Consider the following 26843-nt stretch of genomic DNA (forward strand, 5'->3'; position numbering starts at 1 on the left):
GCATAACATAGCAATCTAACATACTCTTTTATAAAACTTATACGATTTAGACTTTGAAACTTTTATCATTTCAAATCATTGGAGATAATGGATGAAATAATGTTTTGTTGTGTTTTTAGTTTTACAAAACGATCAGGTAAAAAAAGTCTCATTAGATTCCCTCCGATTAAAAGATTGACCGCAACATATATAATTTAAATGTTATGTTTTTATCGCATAACTTAACATCTTTTATATACTCTGTTTAACTGTTGAATTTAAAACGTTTATCATTTCAACTCAAATAGAAGTAAACATTACAAATGACGTCTCGCTTTCAATTTAAAGTATGGATAAAATGAATTGCTTCGTTAATACTATCACTCTGACTTCTCAACAATGACATACATCGTTTTGATTATGAAAAACCTTTCAAATTTTACGCTCACCTATTCAATGGTGCGTTAAAGGGAAGCCGAATAGAATAATACTGCATTGTTATGCGACCATCGGACGTTCCTTAAAACATCATAAGAAAATATCAATGTTAAGTAAAAGCATAATGGTAATTTGCGTTGACGACTCTTCTTGAGGAATAATAAAACAAATAAGCTACTACAATCTCGTATGAGCTTTTGGACACTTTTCTCGGAGGAGCTTTGTGGACCCTTCTTTATATTGAAATACATCTACTTATTTGACCTTTGTCGCATTATTCAAAAGGAACTCCTTTTACTTTGCTAACCGTATATTGTAAATGTGGGTGCAGTTGTTTTACGGCAAGTTTTTTTTTTAATGCAAACAGTGAAATACGGTGCATCCTACATGTATCTATGTAACTGGCATACAATAACCAACGCGTCAATTAATCATGTTACAAAAAAGACATGGATGCACAATGAAGTTTCTGTTGGAGATATGCAACGTACAATAGTAATAAATTAGTCAACTGTTTGTCGCGTGCGTGTCACTGATTAATGTGGCAGATGCGTTCATGGATTTTAGAATCTCGTCTTAAGTTAAAGAGACATTCAACAACGTTGACATTGACTGTGACATTAACTGGTTTATGGACTGAGATTTATTTTGTAAAAAGCGTATAAATTGTCTCAGAAAGCTGCAGTTATGAATAATGATATAATACGTATTTAAATTGCTAAAGAACTGGCAGTTTGTATCCTCTTTATTGCGTTTTAATTACTTTTGCAATCTTATAAGATTTATTGTTAGTAAGTCCCATGAGCTTGTGATTTATGCAGGGCTTCTTGTGAGGTTCGGCGTGAGGTTTACCAAGCCTTTCCCTCAATACAAATAATTAACCGTTCCAAGGCGGTCCACCTAATGGTTATTATATAAATGTTAACGAGTTAAATGCGACTGTAAATAAATCAGATGATATGATCAACAAATATTAAATTGTTAATTAAGTAAATAGATAAACGACATTAATTAAATGACGTTTTTTTCGTAAAACAGAACATATGCAAAATTGATAAAAGTCAACATTTAATGGCGTTTCAAAATAAATTTATTTAAAAAGGATTTTTTAAATCATTCCTAATCAATGGAATAAGTGTGTGACGTTTGAAAGTATGGCATTGTGTGTGTCACTGATTACGGTGACAGATGCACTCAAAAATTCTAGACTCTTGTCAAATTTTGACAATGACTGTGACGTAAGCCTGTTTATGGACTGAGTTTAATTCGGTAAAAACGCATCAACTGTCACAGAACCTTGCGTTTGTGTTGCGTTGATGAATAGTAATCTAATAGGAATTTAAATTGCTAATGAACTGGTATTTTTATAAACTGTTATTGCTGTTTAATTACTTTTGAAACGTAATTAATTTTATTTGTAGTAAGACTCGTGAGTTCTGCGATTTATTTAGGGCTTATTGTGAGGTTCGACATGAGGTGTACCACGTGTGACCCTCAATACAACGAATTAACCGCTCCGAAGTAGTGATCCCAACTGTTATTACGTTTTATGTTTTCAATGCGGCTGAACAATATATAAGAGAGTATGATCAACAAATATTACATTCTTAATTTTGTAGAGAGATAAACGTCGTCTGTCGAAACCTTGGTTTTCAAATAAGAACCTAGGCTATCGCCGTTTGATGCACATTTTCTGATAACTTGGGTTCTAGTGAAAACCTATGATATCGAATAAAAACTTCGGTTCTGAAAGAAATGTGCAATCTTCAAGCGAGAACCTCGGTTCTCAGAATGAGAACCTAGGTTCTCATTCTGAAAACCTAAGTTCTCAGTAAAAACATAGTTTCTTGGGATTATGCGTCGAAACCGCTTGCCATAATGGACCCTTAAATAAACCCTCGTTTATTACCCATAGATCAATAAGATGCTTTTACTACTGTTAACTTACTAGTACTTTGTGATTGCAATCTTGAACCCGTCAGATGTCTGCTGTTTTGTGTTAGTTTTTCCTATGCGAATGTGCAAAAGCCTTAAATGCAATTCAGACTTCATTTTCTCTTCAGTCTTTACCTAACTTGAAAAGTTTATTTAAAATGTAAAAAATGAAGTTTGAATAACACTAATGCATTCGGTATGTTCTTGATTTAAAAAATGAGTCACAACACTATACTGTTTTTTCCCGGTTGCAAGTTTTATTTCTTGGATATCCCATTGCATGCCAAGTGTGCGTGAATTATGATTATATCTTGCACGTACCATTAATAGTTATTTGTCCATATTTATTCATGTTTCAACTTGTATGTTGATTTTTAATGTTGTTTTTTTTTACCTTGCAGTCAAGGATAACCCATGAAAGAGCAAGCACTTATTTCCAATAGGGTCCTTTGGTTTTGATTAAGAGACAGCAAGCAGGAGAGACAGTATTGAGGTACAAGGAATCCAGCTGCGATACCCTATCTCTTCTCTATGAGATCCCTTGGTTATGTTACGTGCTTAGAGTATAGCACCGATACACGCGATAATTACCTGGGTTTCATACCAGTTCACCTTGGGTGGTAAACACTTGAAACATTTCTGTAATGTCCAGTGCCCCGGCCAGGCATTGAACCGGGGACCTCTGAAATGGTATTCCAGAGTGTTACCACTCGACCACCGCACCACCATAAGGAGCAAAAAGTCTTAATGTGTTGTGTCTCCTCTTAATGTATGATGGATCACAGTGATGACAGCAAATAGCAGAAACAGGCAGCCTGTGGTAGCATCTTAATTTGGTATAGAAAACCAGACACACATTATAAAATTAAACCTAAAATTAAAATATATACTGGAAACTTTGAATTGTTAAATAATGAAAAAAAATATAATTGAAGGAGTATCTTTTTAAAATGAACTGACTTAGTGACAGGTAACTTTTATTATCAGTAAAATTACGCGCACAAATTATATGTGAAATAAAAGCTAAACAAGGAAAATTTACGTTTGACTTTTTAGTACAACATCATTATATGTTGATACGAGTAGCTGCATGAGTGCATTACTGACTTTTTAGTTTTCATTAAATATGTATGTAACCCTTTATGAATTCTACACTTAATTTTTCGACAGGAAAATATAAATAACATGCAACTTTTGGAATGTGTATATACTAATTGAAACCAATCAGTTGCGAAAATATATTATGCGCAAGCTAACATATAATATATATAATATAATTATCAAATGTGTTCATACTTTTGTTTGAAAGCATATGTGTATATGTGTGTTACATGTGTAAATTATTTATGTTCATGAACAATTGTACGTACTTTTCCACGAAATACGTTACCATTAACAGTTTCAAAAAATTAAGCGATGTCGCAGTTTGTGGTTGTATAGTGGCTATAATCTGGCTATAATGTGATTGATACTTATATAAAATTAAACAACCGCAAAAAAATAGCTTCTTGTATACGCTGGCTGTACCACCTCGTTGTGGTATGGACCTTAAAAAAACAATATTTCTTAGACCTTTTTTAGATCATATTTAAAACATGAAAACAATTATATTATTGCGCCCAGTAAAAATTAGGACACAAAACGCAAAATAAAAATTAATTTTTAACCTTGGCAAAATAATTTTTTCTGAATATTAAATGTAAATAGTACAAGCTGGCAATAACATTTTATAATCTAAGTCAAGGTCATCCATAATACAAACAAAGTATCCATGAAAATCTTAATATATATTTCGTTAATTTTATATCCATTATCATTAATCGTGTACAGCAATTTTATGTGAGCAAATTAAGAAACGCTTAGTTGAAAATGTTGTGCTAGCTAACACATATGTAAAATTACATGCTAGTTCGTACTTCACCAGTTAACGAATAACACAACAGAGGAGAGAGGGTTAGTAAAAAGGTACGTTTAAACAGATTATTACTAAATATCGAATTGAGTGGCGGCGAAAAGACTGGCTCTGATCGATGTGAATTTAGTTTAAGAGAACGAGTAACTACTCTTTATGACAATAATCATAGTTTTTAGCACGTTAATAATGTGTGGTGTGTAAAACCTAACAAAACAAAAAACATTATGAACTTAATATTAATTTTCGTCTAGTAATTTTTTGCTGTTCTTTAATTTGGAAAAAGTACACAACAAAATATTATCGGACACCAAATATACCTCCGCAAAACGGCTTAAACTCTATGTTCATCGAACAAATTACGCAGTCACAGAAAGCCTTTGAACCGCGTAAATCGATGTTGTCAATGAAAATCGGAGGTTACGCAAACAGATCAAACGTGCAAGTACGCACAATTTAAAGAGTTGTCCTTTATTCATTACATTTGGAACGTTCGGTCGCTCCGAATTGTTAATGATAAACGCGAGAAAAGGCTGTTAAAGGGACGGAGTGCTATCCATGTAAATAAAGTTAGCAATAAGGAATGGCTTCCCTTAATAGTATTTCAATATTTAATAAAATTATTAATTTGTCAACGTGTTGTAATAAAATTATCGTTTAAAGCAGTTGTTGTCATATTTATGTGTGTAAATATTACAGTGATTTGTTTAGAAAACGGTTTGTGTGCTTGTACAAAAAGCTAAACTTATTTTGAAATATGCAGGATACGCATTGAAGTTAACTATCGCAATGAATGTAAATGTAAGGGTACACTCAACCTTGGATCGGTCAATAACTCTGCTACATGTTCTCCATTTTTGATAATGTGCATTATGTATTGCGTGTTCAAGTGTGACGACCAATCTATAAAATACCAATTTTCGTTGGAGAAACTGAAACGTAAATCAAAACGATCTGTTTTAATATTTAATTTAATTCTATAAAAACACCACACGTACTATACGCTCTATGACCCATCAACGACTAGAGTAATGGGTTTTTAGTTTCTCATCATAAACAAGATGGCGATAAATTAAGGTTGAAATCTCTTAATGACGAGTATTTTAACGTAGCTTCAACCAGTATTATCTGAACATGTAGTTTTGTATACGTTATAGTAAATAAATGTACGCCGTAAGGACCAATACTATCTTCCTTTTATGAAATTAAAGTAAACTCAACCATTTGTGTTTTATATTCTGAAATCCACCAACAACGCACTCGGCCCTATAAGCTTTACAACGAGAATGTCCTCCACACTGTACTATACAATAAGTAAGTTAAAGTAACAATTATCTGGCTCTGCCAATTATAAAGGGTGGAACACATACAAAATGCATTGATTTCGAGAGTTGATTGAAAAATTGTTTAAGTGCGCCTTGCTCTTCTATATATATTATTATGCTCTCATGATATATTATTTATTTATTTATTTATTTATTTATTTATTTATTTATTTATTTATTTATTTATTTATTTATTTATTTATTTATTTATTTATTTATATTTTATTCGGACAGACAACCGTGATATTGTCTTACCATATCATTGGAGGTTCATCGTAATATAGTAAAGTTATCGCCGTTTATTTCTTATTAATATTCACTCTCTATCTCGACTTTACGCGCTACAAAATATCTTAGCGCTATCACACAATTACAGCTCCCGCTATGACAATTCGACTTAAATGTTCACAGGACCGTTTAAGTCGCTCGCACAGTCTGCGTTGAGAGCTTGCGAAAAAACGCAATTCACAAAATCATTTCAATTTATCGTTTACCAATTTATCGCAGTGGGCTTTATTTGGTAGAGCAATGCATTTCCATGCATTTTTAATCTAGTAGTTTCAAATAAATTCACATTTTAAGAATCACATTTATGTATCAATTCGATAATGCAATAAACAACACGGTCAATAGAATAATATATGAAATTTAAAAAAAAATCATAAAAAATGAAAGTATTTAATTGGTCAAGGAACAGTTACATACTACACCCATGTTGTAGTAGATATGGTGTCCGCCTAGCGAAATGACGGACAAGGGTACCAGCTTTGGTAAGCGTTCTTATTTGTATCTCCAACACAGACACCAGGTACTGGGTGTACCGAAAATGCGGGCTCGATAGCTTTTAAATAGGCCTCAGATGTTCGATATAATCGAGCTCACCTAAATAGGTTAAAACAAAACAACTACAAAAAGAAAATACCACAGAATTGTGTCCCTTTTTAATACGCATTTTATGCACACACAATTATTTTTTATCAAGTAGTTTTCCTTTCTTGGATATCTAAAGATTTAACTTACGTAGATAGATTTTGGCGAGACTCGACCTAAAGGGGCTATAGTGTGCACATTATGGACTACCAATGCCCGATAATGATGTTGTATTGTGATATTGCAGAGCAAATTTCTTCATACAACAACTTGCTGAAAGCAAAATATAATAAAACATCACTGTGATCATGTCGCATATCGTATTTGCATATCATTTAATTAATTATGTTTGCGTTATTGTAAATTTTGACCATTGCATTCTTATGTAAATATATTTTGAATGTATATCCATTATTATCCTATGAATACAGTGCTAACCAAGTGCGTTCTAATTCGCATTTGTTGTTATTTTACGATACGTCTACTTCGAATTGTTTCTTATATTTAAATAACCCATAATGTCTGTTTATGTATAATTAGCAATAAATGTTGTATGACTTTGTTTCTTGCAGACGTTTTAATACGATCATACATCTCCAGGGATTTCAATAGACGCAGAATCCTGCGTTTTGACGCGAGAAAATTAAAAATGACTCGTTTTTGACGCAACCCTTTTTTCTGCCGTGCGTCATTTTGACGCATCGAAAATTTAACCCGTGTGTCAGTAAGTTAACATATCGAGTTCCATGGTAATATATCCCGCTGTGCTCCTAATCAAAATTAATGTTTCAGTATTTGAAACTCGGTCTATAATCGAGGGAATAGAGGTCTACCCCGGGCGTTGTTTTTTTATACTCACAAGTCATAATACTACACATAAACATTAAGAAAACACATTTCCTCGATTAGATATAAATTATCCGAGTAGAATTAAATTGCTACGTCTTGACCTTTGACATTGTAAATGGCGGACATATTGTAAATTAACATTAAACCCGCGTTCAATTAAAAAATGGCGATTCAAACAACAACAACAATTCAAATTACAAGTAATGGTGATTCAATAATGAAGATAGCATTAACTTGATTTAACAAAAATTAAATAAGGTTTGTTAAACCAGATAACAACAAGGAAAATTTGGATTATTAAAGTTAAACTACTTCTGGTAAGGCATTCTTAAGTGTATATATTTCCGACATGTATAGTATTCGGATGAACAGTAATAGATATACTAGATGTTTCGTACCCAAACTTTTATTCGTACCCATTTTTTTCGTACCTAAATATATTGTTCGTACCCTAATTAGATTTCGTTCCCTATATTTTTCGTACTCTAATTTGTTTTCGTAACCAAATTGGGTTTTTTCCTACCCACATTTTTTTCGTACCCATTTTTTTCGTACACAAATTAGTTAATAACCAAATTTTGTTCGTACCAATTTGTTCGTAGTCATTTTTTTCGTATCCGATTTTTTTCGTACCTAATTTTTTAATTCGTACCCATTTTTTCGTACCCAAATAGTTTTTCGTACCCTTATTTTGTTTGTACCCTTTTTTTCGTACTCAAATTTGTTTTCGTACCCAAATTTGTTTTTTTTTCGTACCCACATATTTTTTCGTACCAATTTTTTTTAGAAATAATCGATTTTCAATTTGATTTGATCTCTCAACTCATTCCATCACGCGAAACTCTTAAGGCGTCGCAACTCTAGTAGAAACATTCAATAATATAATAGTTAGCATTTCGGCTGTCTTATAGTTCATTACATTTATGGATACGATGAGTTTAAAATTACACACTTTATATCGCAGATGCTTAAGATCTCAAAAACAGGCAGCATATATGTTTATGGCACAATGTTTCTGCCCCGTCTCCGTTTATCTCCTATGCTTGTTTGCCTTTTTGCAGTGTTCCTGTCCGATCCCGGCGGTCTGTTCACCTACTCATTATTGTTTGTGGGCTCGCTGGTCTATCATACTTATGCATATAATTGACAACTGCCCTACTTGAATCTGCGTTATTATGACCTAAAGAATGATTATATGACCAGCCAACACATCGAACCCGCGATAATGGGATTTGATGTCCAGTGATAGACCAATTGGCCCTGTGAAACATTAATTTTACTATTACTTGCTGTTTGGATATCATTTTAAGGCACAAGTTACGATGACTTTAACGTGGTATATTCGTTGGCATATAAAGGCATACATAGATTCTGTTCAACTCACTTAAGATCACACGTTTACACAATATAAGCTACAAAAGCGGAGAATTACCGCTGCTCAATCGATAGCTTGTCCGACAATCGTGATACATCGGCTATCTCGGATTCCTCCGTAAGATAGGCCTCGTGGCTAACGGTCGCCATATTGCCTTGTATTACTACTTTACTACCCAAAAGGTTGTCAGTCTATTGTTATGAGGCTGTATACATGCGCGTTGAACTAGCGCCAAACTTTTTACCGAAACTTTGATATTAAGAGCACTATTAACGTTCATTTGTATTGCATTTTGACCTATTATCCAAGTGATTTACTTTTCCATTATTCTTTAATCACCCTATCATCCAATTTTTAAGATGAAATTACGGTGTTTACAAAACCAACCAAACCGAAAGTGAAACTGGATGCATTACGTTTCGCGATGTAAACATTAAATATTTGTTCAGTTTGAGGAAGCGAATCGATAATAGACGTTGAAATATGTATGCAATACAGACTATCATTGCCGATTGTAGTACTGGCTAAAAAATACCTTTTATGACAGGTCATGTATAGAACGTTAATCAAATGAAATAGTGACCATAAATCACTACAAATGTCTGGGTTGTTCATTAACCCATTTATGCCCAGTGGACTCACCCATCCTTCTAAATTGGATCAATTTATTTCCAAAAGTAGGGGTGTCTGGTATATTTATTTCTATATTTAGAATATTTCTTACAGAAATTTCTTTAAGCAAACAGCGCAGACCCAGATGAGACGCCGCATTATTATTATGCGGCGTCTCATCTGGGTCTACGCTGTTTGCAATGTCCTTTTTTCAGGACGCTAGGCATGAATGGGTTAATATAATTAATGCACGTTTCTGATCTAATTTCCTGTATCTAGTTGTAATTACCATGATATTGATAAAATTAAAACGTTTTTTTTTCATAAATTAACATTACATGTTTTATTTTGATCATTTAGGGAATATATAATTGTATCATTATCATCATTAAATATTCTGAAAATGATCTAAATTATCATGATTACTTTAAAGTAGAATTTTTAAATTTTACTCATTATTTTTAATGAATTTCCACATTTGCTTGATTCAAAATAAAATGTATTAATAAGGGTTTCAGTTGTTAGTTTTAACCCTTTTTTAGTTCGATTAAATTTAAAGTACTAACTACGTACATGTATGTGAAATGCTCTTGAGTTCGTTTCCTGGGCCTAGAACCAGTACTTGGGTGTCTCTTGGAGATTTCTTAAGAATGCTCCCACACTGGGGATCAAACCAGTGACCTCCAGATCATTAGGTGGACACCACATCCATTACACATCAGCGACCTTTAATTAGTAAATTACTTTAGTATTGCAGCATTATATAATGTAATGTTGCTACATATTTTTGGAAAATGATTAATGTGCAGTACTAAATAAATCTAAATGCATACAATTTTAATTGTGTACATTGTGTGATTATTAGTTACAAATTCCCTTTTTACAGGTATACTGGATTATGAAAGACTGATAAACATAAAATTGACAACTCATCTCCCCAACGATACTTTGTGTGGCTCATTCTCAGAACAAACCCATAGTCAGTGAGAAAACTACAGTGTAAAAAGACCACTTGATTGTGACAATTATGGCTGACCAAGCAAATGCTATCATTTAAAATAAAGAGAACTTCCAGTTCAATATACATTTTATACCAATTATGACATTGGCCAACACAGAAAATAATTATAAGGTTGATTTTCCCAAAATTGACTGTTACAATTGGATACTGTTTTAAGCTTCACTGTACTTTGTCTGAAAATAAAAGTCCTTTATGATGTAATAGAAACATACATATTTAATTTTTAGTTTTACAAGGATATATATATACATACATATATTATAATATCTTTTATCGATGGTCAATCAATTTAAGTTTAAATAATATATACATACACATTTTATACATGTGTATGCTTTGATTTTTTTCTATTGAAGCCAAATTAATATCCCATTAGATAGATAGATAATATCACAGCAGTATTTCTATTTTGTCTGCAAGTACTGCAGAAATCATGGATTATTATTTTACTGAGTCAGCCTTAATCTTTATATTATAATTGTTAAAACAGATTAAGATGTGCATTATACAATTGAGGATGCATCAAGATTAAAAAAATGTACATGTATTAATTAATAAAGAATCAATAACAATCAGAAACTGTGCTTTTTTTCAGTATTGTGTGAAAGGATTTGAAGTAATGATGTGTTTTTGAAATATGATTTATGTGAATTTGAATAAATATATAAAATTAAGTGATTTTCTCAGACAAAAACTGTTAATTACATACTAAAGTATTCAAAATGTATTATTGTAATATTTATTCGAATTTTTTAGTACAAAAAGCACTTTTCCCTTGCATTTGTATTTATAGTAATTGCATATTTTATAATTCTGACAGCATTTATAAACTGTGTTCATGCAAGCATGAACACGGTTTCATTTTTTTAGTATTTAAACAAGAGGGCCATGATGGCCCTGTATCACTCCACTGCTGAAAAAAAGGCTGAAACAAATTTCTCTGCATGTGCAAACACTTAAATATAGGCCCTATTTAAGCACATGTACACTTTTGTGACCTTCTGGGCTGGGTCAAATTTATCCTCAGGGGCATAATTTGAGAAAACTTTGTAGAGGACTACTATATCTCACTACATACAAAATGTGGTAGCCCTAGGTCCTAGAGTTAAGGACAAGAATATTTTTAAAGTTTTCACAAAATAAGAAAGATATAAGCGTATATAATGTTCAATTTTGTGACATGCGGGTCAGGATCAAATTTGACCCAAAGGGCATAATTTGAACAAACTTGGTAGAGGACTATAAGATGTTACTGCATACCAAATTTGGTAGCCATAGTCCAAATGGTTTTCGACAAGAAGATTTTTAAAGATTTCACAAAATAGGCGCTTTAAAAGCGTTTATTCAATTTTGTGACCCCCTGGGGCAGGGTCAAAGTTGACCCCAGAGGCATTATTTGAACAAATTTGGTAGAGGTTTATTAGATGTCATTACATACCAAATTTGGTAGCCCTAGGCCCAATGGTTATGGACAACAAGATTTTTAAAGTTTTCACAAAATAGGCCCCATATAAGCGTATGTTCAGTTTTGTGACCCCGGGCAGGGTCAAATTTGACCCAAGGGGCATAATTTGAACAAACTTGGTAGAGAACTATAACATGTCACTACATACCAAATTTGGTAGCCCTATGCCTTATGGTTAAGGACAAGAAGAGTTTTAAAATTTTCACAAAATAGGCACTATATAAGCATATAATTGATTTTGTGGCCCCCAGGGCAGGGTCAAATTTGACCCCTGGGGCATAATTTGAACAAACTAAGTAGAGGACTATACAATGTCACTACATACCAAATTGTGTAGCCCTAGGCATAATGGTTATGGACAAGATTTTTTTTTAAGTTATCACAAAATAGGCATGATATAAGCATATGTTCCATTTTGTGACCCCCGGGGCAGGGTCAAATTTGACACTAGGGATTAAATTTGAACAAATTTGGTAGAGGACTATTAGATGTCACTATATACCAAATTTGATAGCCCTAGTCCGGATTGTTATTGACAAGAAATTTTTTGAAGTTTTCACAAAATTGGCCTTATATAAGCATATGTTCAATTTTGTGACCCTCGGGGCAGGGTCAAACTTGACCCCAGGGGCATAATTTGAACAAATTTGGTAGAGGACTATAAGATGCCACTACATACCAAATTTGGTAGCCCTAGGCCCAATGGTTATGGACGAGAAGATTTGTAAAGTTTTCACAAAATATACCCTATATAAGCATATGTTCAATTTTGTGACCCCCGGGGCAGGGTCAAATTTGACCCCAGGGATATAATTTGAACAAATTTGGTAGAGGACTATTAGATGTCTCTGCATACCAAATTTGATAGCCCTATGCCCAATGGTTATGGACGGGAGATTTTGAAAGTTTTCACAAAATAGGCCTTATTTAAGCAAATTTTCAATTTTGTGACCCCCGAGGCAGAGTCAAATTTGACCCCAGGGGCATAATTTGAACAAATTTGAAAGAGGTACACCCCAGGAACATTCCTAAGAAATTTCATCAGAATTGGACCAGTAGTTTAGGAGAAGATGTTTAAAGGAAAAGTTTATGCATGGATGCACGATGGACACAGGACCTTTGGCCAGTGGAGCTAAAAATCAAATTAAACATTTAGTTTTGATTTAAAATCAGTTTTTATATGCAAGTGTCTATTTCACTTATAAATTAAAACAGCATATTATTCATTATTGAAAAGATTATTCCAAGCTTGATGTCATATTTCAACTTTGCATAGTGTAGTTAATTGAACATTGTATTGAACTGTATGGGCAGCTATATTTTTTAATTTATGTATGTTGTATTATACAAAATGCATTATTTCTACCACAAGTAGACCATATAAGGCCTACTGCTACTAAATAGGCACTGGTATGAATTTGACACTGTTTTTGATGCTCATACAAAACTTTAATTATTACTACACTTTAGTATATTAAATATTTTCAAGTTTTTGTTCAACATTTTTTGCAAAAGAAAAGAGTGTCTTAATGCATTTGAAAATATACTTAAAACAAACTAAAAATGCATTTTAACATACCTTTTTCCTGGTAAAGTGTATTTGGGATGATAAAAAATACACTTGAAGAGTATTAATGCTGGAAAAATGCAGAAGAAAATACATTTGTTTCTGTTAGAAGTGTGTCTTGTCTGCATTTTTAAGTGTATTAAATGCACAGCAAATGCAGATAAATACAATGCCAATACTGTTACATGTATTGTAATGGACATAAAATGCACTTGTTCTTGTAATTAAATGCTTTAGTGTATTGAAATAACCTTTTATAACGTTTTAACAATTAATAATACCTTTTTATATAAATTTGCTTTTGAAATGTGACACTTAAATGATTTTTGCACCACTAGTAAGAGATATAATTTGTGCTCATAATGCTTTATCATTACACTACATAATATCATTTGTTGTATGAAAATTACCCGTAAAATTCATGTAAAAGCTCAAGAAATCAATAGCAGCGTGCTATACCCTGCTCCTTTTTACATGACTTGATGGTATTTAATCCCCAATTCTACATGGCTAAGGGAAAATTAATGTGCAGATTTGACAAATAAGTCTTAACTGGGATCCAATAGGCAGACTTTCATATTACTTGTATTTAATTTAAATCATGATCTGAAATGCTCTTTGGCAAATCTTTGTTGGTCACAGTATTCAACTGAATTTTGTTCACTTTGTAGTGATTATTTTTTCTATATTTATCAGACAACATCTTTCTTCAAAAGTTTAACATGATTGCTTGGTTAATTTAGAAACAAGATCAATGCATCATAACATAAAATGAAAAAATGTGTAATAGTAAAAATGGCAGCAAAAAAGCACTAGATTATCTGCCTTAAATCTGAGACGATATGTTGATGTATTGGAATTTCTCATAAATAATGTGCTCCATAGTTGTATAATTGTATAGTCGCATGCATGAGTGGTGTCAATGTCACAATACCAATTAAAGCCTATAATTTACTAAAACAATTTGAAGTTTGATGTGAGTTTTTTTCAAGATCTGTTATATATAATTATATATACATGTATATATATATATTGTTGAAAAGTTAACATGCAATAAGTTTATTGTAATTAAGTGACAAATAGTTTTACTGATTTGGTTGGAGGCATATATGCAGATATATCATGGTTTTTGCAGAGGACAGTAGCAAAAACAAGAGCTGTCTCCGTAGGATGACATACGCCCCCAATAAACGCTTTAATAGAAGTTATGAGCATTTTTCAAAACCTAAAAGCCGACCCTAAGTTCAAGGTCAACGGGGTCAAAATTTGTGTGTGTATGGGAAGGCCTTGTCCATATACACATGCATACCAAATATGAATGTTACATCTGAAGCGACATAGAAGTTATGAGCATTTTTTCGAAACCTAAATGCAAAGTGTGATGGATAGACAGACGGACAGTGCGATCACTATATGCCCTCTTTTGGGGGCATAAAAATGTGTTTCACATTGTTTTGGTAAATGAGTAATGTAGTTAAAAGAACAGAATCATCAATTATAAAGTTATTGATTATAAAGTGTTGCTGGCATATTTGATGCATTCATCTAGCTATAAGAAGGTCCCTGTTTTATCCCCACTAGCACCGAGTGAGGGTTCTCAAAATCTTTAAACAATATGAATAACTACATATAGGGTCGAGAGCCTTGTTGATATGGGGGCTAAACACCTGAAATCAAAGCGACCCAGGTTAAAGGCCGAGGCCAAATAAATAAACCAGAGGCCGCATGATCCTGCTATACTCTGAACAAGTATTGTTTCTTCTCAGAAAACTGGCTTAAGTGTCTTACTAAGCTTTAGACTTTGAGTTTCAGTGCAATCAATCTAAAATAAATTGGTCAAATTAAATAATAATTTGTAAAAAACAAACATTCTGCACAAATTCAATTATTTACTTTACCTGTGTGCATGAATCATTTCAGTCTTGATTGTTAGTGAACTATGTCAAAAGCACCATAGCTATGAAACACTTGTTTTTTTTAATTGTGCAATGTTCCACAGAAATGATGCTGATGATTATTCTACACGATGATGAATTCAATTATTAGATATATTTCTAAATTCCATTTCCACCAACAATTCGGTTATTCCACTCCCAGTTCACATGCTTCATACACAGTTGAAAATAACACTATTTCACTCAATAACCGTGACACATGTACTCAATTTTTCAACTTTTCGCAATTAAAATTGTCTTCTACTGTTATTGTTGTTGTTGTACTTTTGAAAGTAGTTCGAAAGATGGCGACCATTAACCCAGAGATTGATTTATGAAATAAATCGTCTGCTGATCCAGAGTGCTTGTCCGATTGCGTTCCGTACCAAGACCCTGATTGTGTCGGAATTAATTTACGGGAAATGTTCCATTTATTTATGAAACAGATTGAAAGCTTACTTTAAGATGATCTGATTTGCAGTTGAAGAATTTATAATTTCCTTCACGTAAATTATTCATAATTTAAATAGCTTTGTTTATTACCCATACACGTATTAAAGGTTTCAAACCTTCGGTACATTGTGACGTATTGATCCGTGCGTTCTGTCGGGATGTAAATAGCAACTCAAAACCATTTACATTATAAATAAATGGCAGGTACACCAGAGTACATTTCCTGAAACTATATGCGAATACAAACAAACTTCGCTCAATGATATTGCTAGTTCCGTGCAAATATCATATTTACCCGTTTAATTTACCCCTGCGAGGATTTGGATAAACACATATTATATGATGTGGTTGAACTGCGCATGTTCGGTATGCAGATGCAAATGCAGGCATGCTGGTAACCGCATTTCCGTACACCAGGTAAGTAGTGATGAGTCATAGGAATATTTGTTTGCATTTTTTGTTTGGCACGTACGTGATATTGCGCAGTACCCAATAATATCATGGCGTTAAATTGCCTGCAAACACTGCACGTGGGTCAGCTGGTTCACCAGTACATAGTAAACGTTCTTACGCTAGTAATTTACCTGAAGTGGCGTCACTGGTGGTAAGCACAAGTGAGGTTTTTTGTTTAAAGACGATTAATAAAAAATAAAATGATGTAGGCATGTTTAAAGTATTCATTCAACCCGCTCCTCAAATTAAGTTAGCAATGTGCCATTAGCAATTTCAGGGTAATTGCAAACACAAAAACAGTAAGTTACTCATTAATGCAGCTTTGTGAAGAAGTACAAACCTTAAATGTAGAAGGTAAACCTTACTGTACAAAAAAGTATTACGTACGTAGACCAATTAGTAAACTCAATTTGATGTATTGTTCTTTTCATTGTTTCATATTAAATGTTTCGCATAGCTCGTTCACTCTGTTTCGCCTGATCAAATAAAAGTATCAGAACAAACTTATAGCCTAGTATATATTAAGTGTTAAAACTCAATAAAGATAAAACCTTTTTGTATGAATTCCACATTAATTTAAACCTTGAACATAATTAAGTAATATAGAACTTTTACTTTTTCAATAATTTATGCCTGCAGGGATTTAATTAGTTTTTGAAAACCAGGAGTCAAATGACCATGTGCTTGAAATGTTCAGGAGTAAAATGAACTTTTCAGGGGTAAAAATACTTAAAACTAGATATTTTGTTTATAGAGATTAGTTGATTGCTCTACACATATTTCTTTGTATATAACTTTAAGTATATCTTGCTTAACTGAAAACCAACTTTGTGTATAATAGAACATAAATTGTTTGTTAGTTTCATGGTAGCATTTGCATCAAAATGATGCAAGGAAGATACTTTGAAGGAGTCAGAAGTGACAAAATTGCAAAATGCTTGCATCAAAAAGCAGGAGTCTGCTTCCATTGAAATCCCTGCTTGTTTTAATTTTAGTTCATGGTCTATTGACTCAGGAAATTATGTTAATAATAGTTCATAGTTCATGAAGTGTAAGTTTTTTATATGCTATTGTTATGTTGAAAACTGAATGTTGAAGGGTTAAACGGGTTAACACAATAATTACCTTCTGACAAGGTAGAAGCTTAATGATAAATAATTTTCTGATCAGACAGCATTGATATTAGGACCTATAATGCGTATCAATATTGGACGACATTGCTGTATTGTGATATTTTAAACCCTTTTCCGAAACAAGGTCGAAACAAGCTTCCGAAATACATTTGAGAATTTAAAAATATTTATAAACTTCAGTAAGACATATTCGAATTGTAAAATTAATTTATATTGTGTTATGAGTATTTGCAAGCTTACACCCGTTATTGCTATTTCTCGTTCCAGCCGTGAGATGCTGTTACCCAGGTGACGTAAACCGCAGCCACAGCAATGGGTTTGCTTTCACGTTCCCTAACTCGGTAACGTACCACTGCATGGAGGGTAACAGCTTGCACACGTGCAAAAAGAATGAAATCTGGAGCGGAATCTTACCTTGTCCACGTTTCTCACAATTATGACATTCCAGTGCATGCATATTCAAGAAGAAAGCGTCCACACGTGGAAGGTGTGCATAATTTTGAACGCGTTCTTGCCTACATGCATGTTTACGCTCGTCTGTTTTGTTGCTGTTGTTGTTGATGTTGTTTCCCTTTCCCACCTTGGTGACTTATCGCTTCATGGAGGGCTTCCTCGTTCAGATACACAATGTGCGCACGTGATTTTGCAATGAAGATAGACTCCAGAGCGGGATCCTAAATTCGCTTGTGTCAACGTTGTTTGCTGTCGTTGGTGGATATGTATTTACATGCATTTATTTATTTAGAAAGTGCAATTCAGAAATACTTATTTGCATAACTACTTGTCTACTCTGCAGGCCACAAGAAGGCGTTTTCTCTGAATTTGATGACATGGAATAGGACAATTCTTTACCCCACCCCACCCCCACCTTACTCCCAAAAAATAACCCCGATCGCAAACATGCGAAACATCGACTTCTTTGTACCTGCTTTGGATATTTAGCCTCTTGTCAATTTGGGATGTTATAATACGAATTGCATATTATACTTCTATATAAGCGATCCATGTATTGTCCACGTATTTAATAATGAAATAGTATGTTCAGCATGAGGCAGTGTTTTATGTTGCTGCCTGTTGTATAGTGTTCTTTCATTTTTGAATATGTGACAAAAGTTATAAAATTGTCGTTTTGAAAATCTGTGAACAACTCCCATTAGGCATTAGACTTTGGAATAACAAAGTTTTTCAGAAAATCTGTCTGGTATTTAATTTAATGCTTTCAGGCTCAAAAATTGTAATTGTTGCCTCTAAAATAAACATAATTATTCTTCGTAGGCTTTTTCATTTCGTTAAACAAAATAAATTGTTTTCGTTTAGTAATTTCGTTATAAAGTGTGCATGTGTAAGTAACAGATATTAAAAGAGATCAGTAGTATTGTTTTTAATTTTAGTTTAAAGATTGAATGGGTAATGTAAGATTGTGCATTGATTGTTTCTCATTGCTTTATTATTTAGGATATTGATATTTAATTATGATGATGATAATGATTACAACGAGAATTGATTGATGGTGCGACTGTCAAAATTAGGGTGTAATTAGCACAGCCAAAGTGCGTTTTGATTTACTAAAGATATGAACCACTTCAACGCAATATGGTGTTGACGGAAAAGCGAACGCTCTTTAGTTTTGAAAACCGAAGTTTGGTTTACACCTAAAAGCATTAAAAGCATTACAACAGCGTCATCTGTTTACACAACATCGAATAACTGCAGGACTTTCAGCGAATAGATTATAATATATTTGCCAATTCCATTACAACCTTCTATAATACCAATCCCAATGGGAATGTATTATCAAATATCTCATTTTACTTGGTAGTTTCAAAACGAAAAAGTCCAATTCGGAAGCGTATCGTATAAAAATAATCGTTCGTTTGAGTTGTAACTAAGTTTCATCATCCTTACCCTACTGTGCTACATTAACATAAAAGTTAATAATCTAATATCCAGAAACATACACAATTTGACTCTATCAGTATTGTACATTTTATATGTATACACGTGTTTAACAACCAGGAAAACACATAATGTAATATTTTACAATTTACAGACAAAAACTAAGTTATCGTTAACATGTATCTGTTTATATGTGTGTATCTACTGCCAGGATTCCTGTATTGTCAGTAATAAGAGAAACCGCGTGGTAAACAAGTAAAATTATGTATTTATCGCGGGATTGGCAAATGTACAAGCATGTGGTCGTCTAAGAAAGACAAGGAGATCCTTTCAGATGTTTTTTCGTCCCCGATGACGAAAGTCTACTGAATCTTCCCATTCGTGTTTGTTGATATGCCTTAAACATTAAGTTCATCCTGTACGATCGCATGTTACGTGATATGCAAACCATGCGTTAAAAATAAGCGCGCTAGCTGATATTTTGATATATTTATATGAAAAGATGTTGAATACAACATAGCGTGACATAGAATAAAATGAAACGACTAATTGTTTGTCCCTAACGTTTCTTACTGCTTTGCTCAATCCAAACTAAGTATACAAGTAAACTTAAGTATAAAAGTAGACTTTTGACGTAAACAAGACGTGAGCAGCGACATATTTGTTGGTTTTCTTGCATAATTTTGAATTGGTATACAGTGCTAAAATATCAAATGTTCCAAAAAAGAAACCTTAATGGACTCCATTTGACGTCACTATGAAAGTGTTTTTTAACTAACGAGATCGCAAAGGTATATTGAGCCGATACACAGTTGGAGAACGCCAGTAGGACTGAATGAAAAACGTAAATGTTCGCATTTGTTCAAAAATGCCTGCGCAAATCAAATAAAAAAACGTTTTATCTTTCTTTAAATCGAGTTACATTATAATTTGGGTGACTATCTGTGTTGTGTAGAATATCACAAATTCGGGTAACTATCAGTGTGTAGTATATCATAAATGATGTTCGGTATTCGTAACTTTCCGATTCTTCTGTGGATTTGATCATAAAACACCTGCATATTTGTTTGTTCTTCAAATATATGTCAACGTGGCAGTATAAGTTGGTGCTTAGAATACTTTACGGTAATATTGTTATAATGTCAACATCGGAGCTTGCTTATCAGATATGGTGTCCGCCTAGCGACTGGAAGGTCCGGGAGGGTTTTTACACTCAAAGACAATAAGTACTGGTCTCGAAAGCATTTCAAAAAGCATTCGGCTTTCGATACAATCGGGCTAAAATAAATAATTTTAAAGTAAACATCGGAGCCTGATTTATTATTTTTCTACCGGGTCTTCAAAGAAACGTATTAAATGCTAAATATTCATTTGCCAATGTAAATATCTATTTGAATTAAGACAAAATGCGCCATAAATGTCATATACCGATGTATTATGCTGATCGGCAAACACTGTCATGCATGAGTAGCTGCCGAGTCTCTTAACTTATATTTGATTAACATCTGAAATGATACAAAGCCGAGTAAAACACAAGATTTTGTAAATCTCCAATCTTGTTTTCACAAAAACTAGTCTTCGTTGGGCATTTACACTCTTGCAGTAGGGTCCCCAATAAGATCGACACTATGTTCGTACTTATTTAAATGTATGTTAATGGAATACGGCTTAGAATTTTTTTTTTAATCATCCGCGACATCAGTCATAACTCTTTAATTATATTGTACATCGTTTGGTACACCAACATCAATGTATATCAACGCCGTAAAGCTTTTAAAGGTATTTCTTGTCTACAGTAACGATATCGGAAAAAGAGCAGATAGGAAAAAATCAGAGGGCCTACATTACATGTTTTATGTTGTAGCGCTACTCATGCGCTCAAAGTGGGAAAGGAAGGGCATATACAAAACGTAGCCATACGTGAATAATAATTATAATAATAATAATAATAATAATAATAATAATAATAATAATAATAATAATAATAATAATGAAACTAACGATAACTATAATATATTTTTTATTAAAAATAAGATCAAACATAAAGAAAAAAAACATTACACAGAGTCTATCTTTTTTACAATGTTGTCATTAGTTTTAACATGTTCAATCATTTACAAATATCATTAAGAAACATTCCAATGAACTATAAATACTAAAAAGAACACACACGCACGTACGCACAAACGCACGCATGCAGATCTCGGGTAGATATTTGTGCCCCAAACCCACGGACTAAGATTTGATCGCCATTAGGAGCCCAGTCTTACTGCGACTCACTCAGCACCCTTTAAAGCTATGCTCTGATGATCTTATAAAACAGAGGATATTCCTTCGTCATGAACGGTCTACAATTACACGTGCACGTGTCAATAGTTCATGATAACCACAGTATAGTTCGTACATGAAGTGTGTCAAGATTGCATTCTGTTGCATACATTATCACTGAAATGTATGTTGCCAATTAACGTATTTGGAAAACAATTTCTACACATCGATTCTAATTGTTTTAATTATGAAAAACAACAGATTCACAATCACCACCAATTGGACCATTTTTGAAAATGACTTACTTAATTGTCTGGGCATCAGTAGTTTATTTATATGCCGTTCACAAGTCAATTTCCTCAAACATAGAGAAAATAACACTAATCTTAAAAGTAAATAAACAACACTTTTCATCACACGTTTTTTCCTCTTACGATACGGAATCAACCATTCAAAAAAGCATGTCATAATGATATGTCCGTTATCAGATTTTACAAACGGCGTGGTGTGGCCAAGACTAATACATGTATTGTTTAAGCACCGTTTTCGTTTTAGTATCTGCTGCTGTTTAATCGATGGTCTATAAGCTTCCCTTCACCCGCCCGTCTGTATGCATGTCCGTCCTTATGTCCGTTCGTCCACAACACGTAAATGACAGATCGAGATATCACTGAGTATTCAACAATTAATCAAACCACAAACTACCAAAAAATGGAGAATACAAGTTAAATTTTAAGAAATTTAATTTTTATAATTTTTATGTCACCCAAAAAACGTCAATTTTTTACTATGTTAACCACAAAATGAAATTTAAAAAAGTTCTAACAAATTACTTTCTGCGAAACTGCTCAAATACTTTCATCTACGTATTGTTATCATAAAACAAAAATAAAAATAGGGAGTCACCGCACCTTTAACAGATATTTGGTTGTTTAACTATCCCTACCGTCTATGTCAAATTTCATAAAATATCGCAATTTGGCTAAACCCAAGTACCGGTACATTGATTGCTATAAATATGCATAAACCTTAGACATTGTTTATAATCTTAACTGGGATCTCAACAGCTTACCAAAAAACAACAATAATAATACAATATTAAGTCACAAATATGTGACAATACGGTATCAAACTCGATCTATATCATCAATAACTTACAGGGAATTGTTTACAGATTTCGGCATGCTTTGAAGTTAGTGATACATGCTTTGAATTGATAAATGTAAACAAAAGATCTAAAGAGCTCCAGTATAAAACAAGAATAAAATTAAAGAAAAAAAAAGTAAAAAAAAGTTAGCCGAACCTGGCATCGAACCACTGACCTTTGTTTTATGAACCCACTCTGTGATATGTGATGATTCTGATAACAAAAATATTGGGTTGTGATAATAGCTAATCGGTGTTGCTATAAATATATCCTCGGTTAAATAAACTGCCGCAACACCCCTTAAGAAGCGATGAAATTATTAGGCAGTACCAGAAACATATGACGATCGATGAAAAGTCTAGTTACAATAATTTAACCGTTGTAAAACATCCGCTTAACATGAAAACATATAGAAGCATACAACAGCCCAAATCTTTATACGGTCGGATATATGTGAAGCATAACACATTGACATGCTGCTTTAGTTTTAAAAACTTCATATTAACACAGTAAGAACACTATGAAAGTAAAGTACTTTATATGAGTATGGAAGACAAAAACTTGCCACAAATGCATCATGATTAATTAGATCCAAAGATTTAATTTAAAGATGCCAGCTTCCCTTGTTATAAATTGTACCATTATATAGTTTAAATCGGATATATATATCATGGTAGACAAAAATAACAACGAATATTCTATACATTTTGCATGTAGGAGGATAAAAGTGATAACAATTGAAGATGCAATTTATTAGTTAAAACTTGAGATGTATTGTTAGCATATAATGTCTTGAATATAAAACCGTCACGGGTTTTCAACGGTATGCAACACATATTAATGTATAAATAAATGTGTTTTATCATATGATGCAATTCATATTAAGCACAATTAAACCATAATATTCGCCGATAAATTGTTGTATTGATCTAATGGCAATGCTTTAAAAAATGATATCATAGTAATAAAGAACATTCTTAGCGTATGCTCATTGAGGAAGACATCAGAAAATTGCCTCCAGAGCCTTCCCACCACTCAAATCCGTCTGCTCTGCCGGCTCTGCCGAACCGATTCCCGTTCAGATTAGTAAACGAACAATAATTACTGTGATACCACCAACCGCCACCAAAATTGCATGCACAACATTTCTGCATCATATTGTCATTATCAGCGTCGAAAGTTGAAAACGACTGACCATTGTGTTCACCTACACCGTCTCCTGCGTCACCAGAGTATCCGGACAGACGAAGCCTATACTTCTCAGACTCGGATGAAATACTGAAATTGGAATACAGCGCATATTGCTTTCCGTTCCAAGTATTTATATCAATCCTGAGCTCTCTCTGTTTGTCCTTAGTCAGCGTATAGATATGTTCATTGCCCAACCAGAATTCCCCACTCAAGTTGCCGAATCCAGCTTTGTAATCAGCCCAAGTGCGGTTGAAATTCACCGACAAGTCTGCTCTCCTCTGTATTACTATCCATCCCTTATTTGTGGAGTCTTTATAACAATATACCCTGATGCCGTTTGGATGGGAACTGGGGTAAATTTTGTAATCGCCACTCTTTGCCACTGTGTCACAAGAAATTGGAAAAAGGCCACTTGAGTTCTTCATGATTTCATTCGACGTTTTAAGATTGGCAATATCTAAAGTTATCCGAGCTGTTTCATGAAGTGCATTCAAAGAAAGATTATCCAATGTATTATTAACACGCATTAACCAATCGTTGAAGTAAGAACTCGTGTGATTGATATCTTTTTGACAAGCAACATAGCTGTCATGAACCAGCTTCTTTGTAGCGCTCAAATTGCCCAATGTGTCATGTTTTATTGTGTCTATTTCTGAACGTAATGTCCTGTCCGTACTGTTTAATCCATAAACAACATTATTTAACATTTCGCGGAGATTTCCGATTTCAAAATTATGTTCTTTTCTCATGTGGTCGAATTTCGTTTGAAGCATTATCTTCTCAGATTGTTCTCTCCTTAACGCATTCTCAATTGTTTCATTTTTTATTTTGTCTATTTCTGAACGTAATGTCCTATCCGCACTGATTAATCCTGAAACAACATTATTAAACATTTCGCGGAGATTTCCGATTTCGAAATCATGCTGTTTTCTCATGGCGTCGAATTTCTGTCGGAGCATTACGTTCTCCGATTTTTCACTCTTAAAAGCATTCATTACAATTTTATATTGACTCGCAATAGATTGTTTTGGGTTGAACGCATTCTCCATTGTTTCATTTTTGACTGTGTCTATTTCTGAACGTAATGACATGTCCGTACTGTTTAATCCAGAAACAACATTATTAAACATTTCGCGGATATTTCCGATTTCAAAATCATGTTGTTTTCTCATTTCGTCGAAATTAATTCGATGCTTTCTGTTTTCCCTCTGAAAAGCATTCATTACATTTTTGTATTGACTCGCAATAGCATCGCAATCACATGACCCGTGTTGCGCTATAGCAACTGCTTCTTTGTCATGTCTAACATTATGTCCAGAAAATTCTGATAACCTGCTTGAAAGTGTATTAATGTCCTCTCTGCATAATTCACTTTCTGCGTTCAGATCCTTTCGAATCGCTAACACTTCATTTTCAAGTCTTTCCAATCTATTAAAAATTCTTTTAACCGATGTTTCACTTATTAATTGTGACGAAACAGTTAAAATTAAAACGAAATACATAATGTACGATAACATTTTGTTTCTTAAATCCATAACTATAGGTGTAAATACCATACGTTTAAGACGCAGTAGTGATGCTGGAATCGCTACACTGAAGCACAGGAAACTCACCGCCTCAATAAATTAGACACTGGGCTACCTGCCAAACATTTTCCATGGAAACCGAATGTTATACATGTCTTACCTGTAATACATAATCCGTTGTTTAGCAACAATGAAGTGCAAGATACGGCGTTGTTGTAACTTTATATTAACGAAAATTGTGCTGCGGTTACTGCGCAACATATTTTCTTCCAGATTAGTATACTGTTAAAAGTGCTGCACGTGTTAAGTAGCGTAGCGACACAAAAATGCTTTTGGTTTGTTTTATTACGTATGGACAATTTTATTGTATTCGTATAATATTACAAACATAAATACACGTATGTCGTATATACAGTATTTCATGTGCAGCTACTTGATATGTTCATAGATATAGTTGGAAAAATACATTACTATTGTTTTAAGAAGTTTACCAAAAACTAACTTTGTCATACAAATTAAATAGAGTTTTAGTTGTAAGTATGTGTATCATTTATGTATAAGATAAAAATCACTATATTATAGGGTATAATGAGAAATAACATTATAGGAGATGTCAGTAAATATTTTAACAAGTATATCGATAGAAAGTTCACTTCTACCTATGCAATAGTAAGTTAGATGATCAATTGCTAATCTCAATATTGATTTTGCATAGTTATTTCGCTGACTCGTATCTAGTTCGCGTGCAATAGTGCACTCATATCTGATAAGTAAGAACACACAAATAGTTTTTATTCCATAACATTTCATTTTTCATTAGTTTTTATTACATATAATTCATTTTTCAACGCATATGTTTTGTTAGAATATCAATATTTTCATACGCATGTACTATATAAATATGTATCATACCTTTACGATGATAAAAAGCTGCCTGCTATAACATACCAGGAAATAATTCGCTTTTATTAGTTATTTGTTCTAAATAAAAAAGATAAATTTGTCGGAATCAGCCATTAAGAATTCATATTCTTTAGGAATTAAACATATTCAACAAGATAAACGATTTGATACTTACATGGGCAAATTACACGTTTGCAAACGAACAGTCTTCTTTCATCGCAAATTGCAAACTTATTTTGAATTCCATATCGAATGATTATTATCAACCCATTTCAAAAACGATTTAAATGGATATACATGGATCACGTTTAGTTTTGTAAGCATAAAAACTAATATACATGGTGTTGTTTCTGAATTGTTTAATTGATCATGTTGCTTGAAAAAAAATATATAATTGGTCCACTTGTTATTGTGGCCAACCGATGCATTCATGACTTTCATGGGAACTACGGCAAACATGTTTATGTAACCGCGGTCAGCACAAGTTCTTTATGTATTGTATGATTTTATTTAAAGTTGGGGGATTACCATAAGTTTTATATGCAATACAAAGTACTGTATTAACAAATAGTAATAATTACTTTGTTTATT

General features: G+C 33.1%; 2 protein-coding genes across 2 annotated transcripts in view; one reads left to right on the forward strand and one right to left on the reverse strand.

Moving 5' to 3' along the window:
* LOC127838402 (box C/D snoRNA protein 1-like) overlaps positions 1–26843 on the forward strand; it is a 380290-nt gene that overhangs the window by 84990 nt on the left and 268457 nt on the right. The gene's annotated exons all lie outside the window — the stretch shown is intronic.
* Positions 21274–24818, reverse strand: LOC127838401 (techylectin-5B-like). Its single transcript, XM_052366130.1, has one exon. It carries the CDS (start codon positions 24816–24818, stop codon positions 23610–23612), a length of 1209 nt encoding a protein of 402 aa, XP_052222090.1. The 3' UTR covers positions 21274–23609.

The sequence above is a fragment of the Dreissena polymorpha genome, chromosome 7 (genome assembly GCF_020536995.1).
Source record: "Dreissena polymorpha isolate Duluth1 chromosome 7, UMN_Dpol_1.0, whole genome shotgun sequence".
NCBI classification, from domain to species: Eukaryota; Metazoa; Mollusca; class Bivalvia; order Myida; family Dreissenidae; genus Dreissena; species Dreissena polymorpha.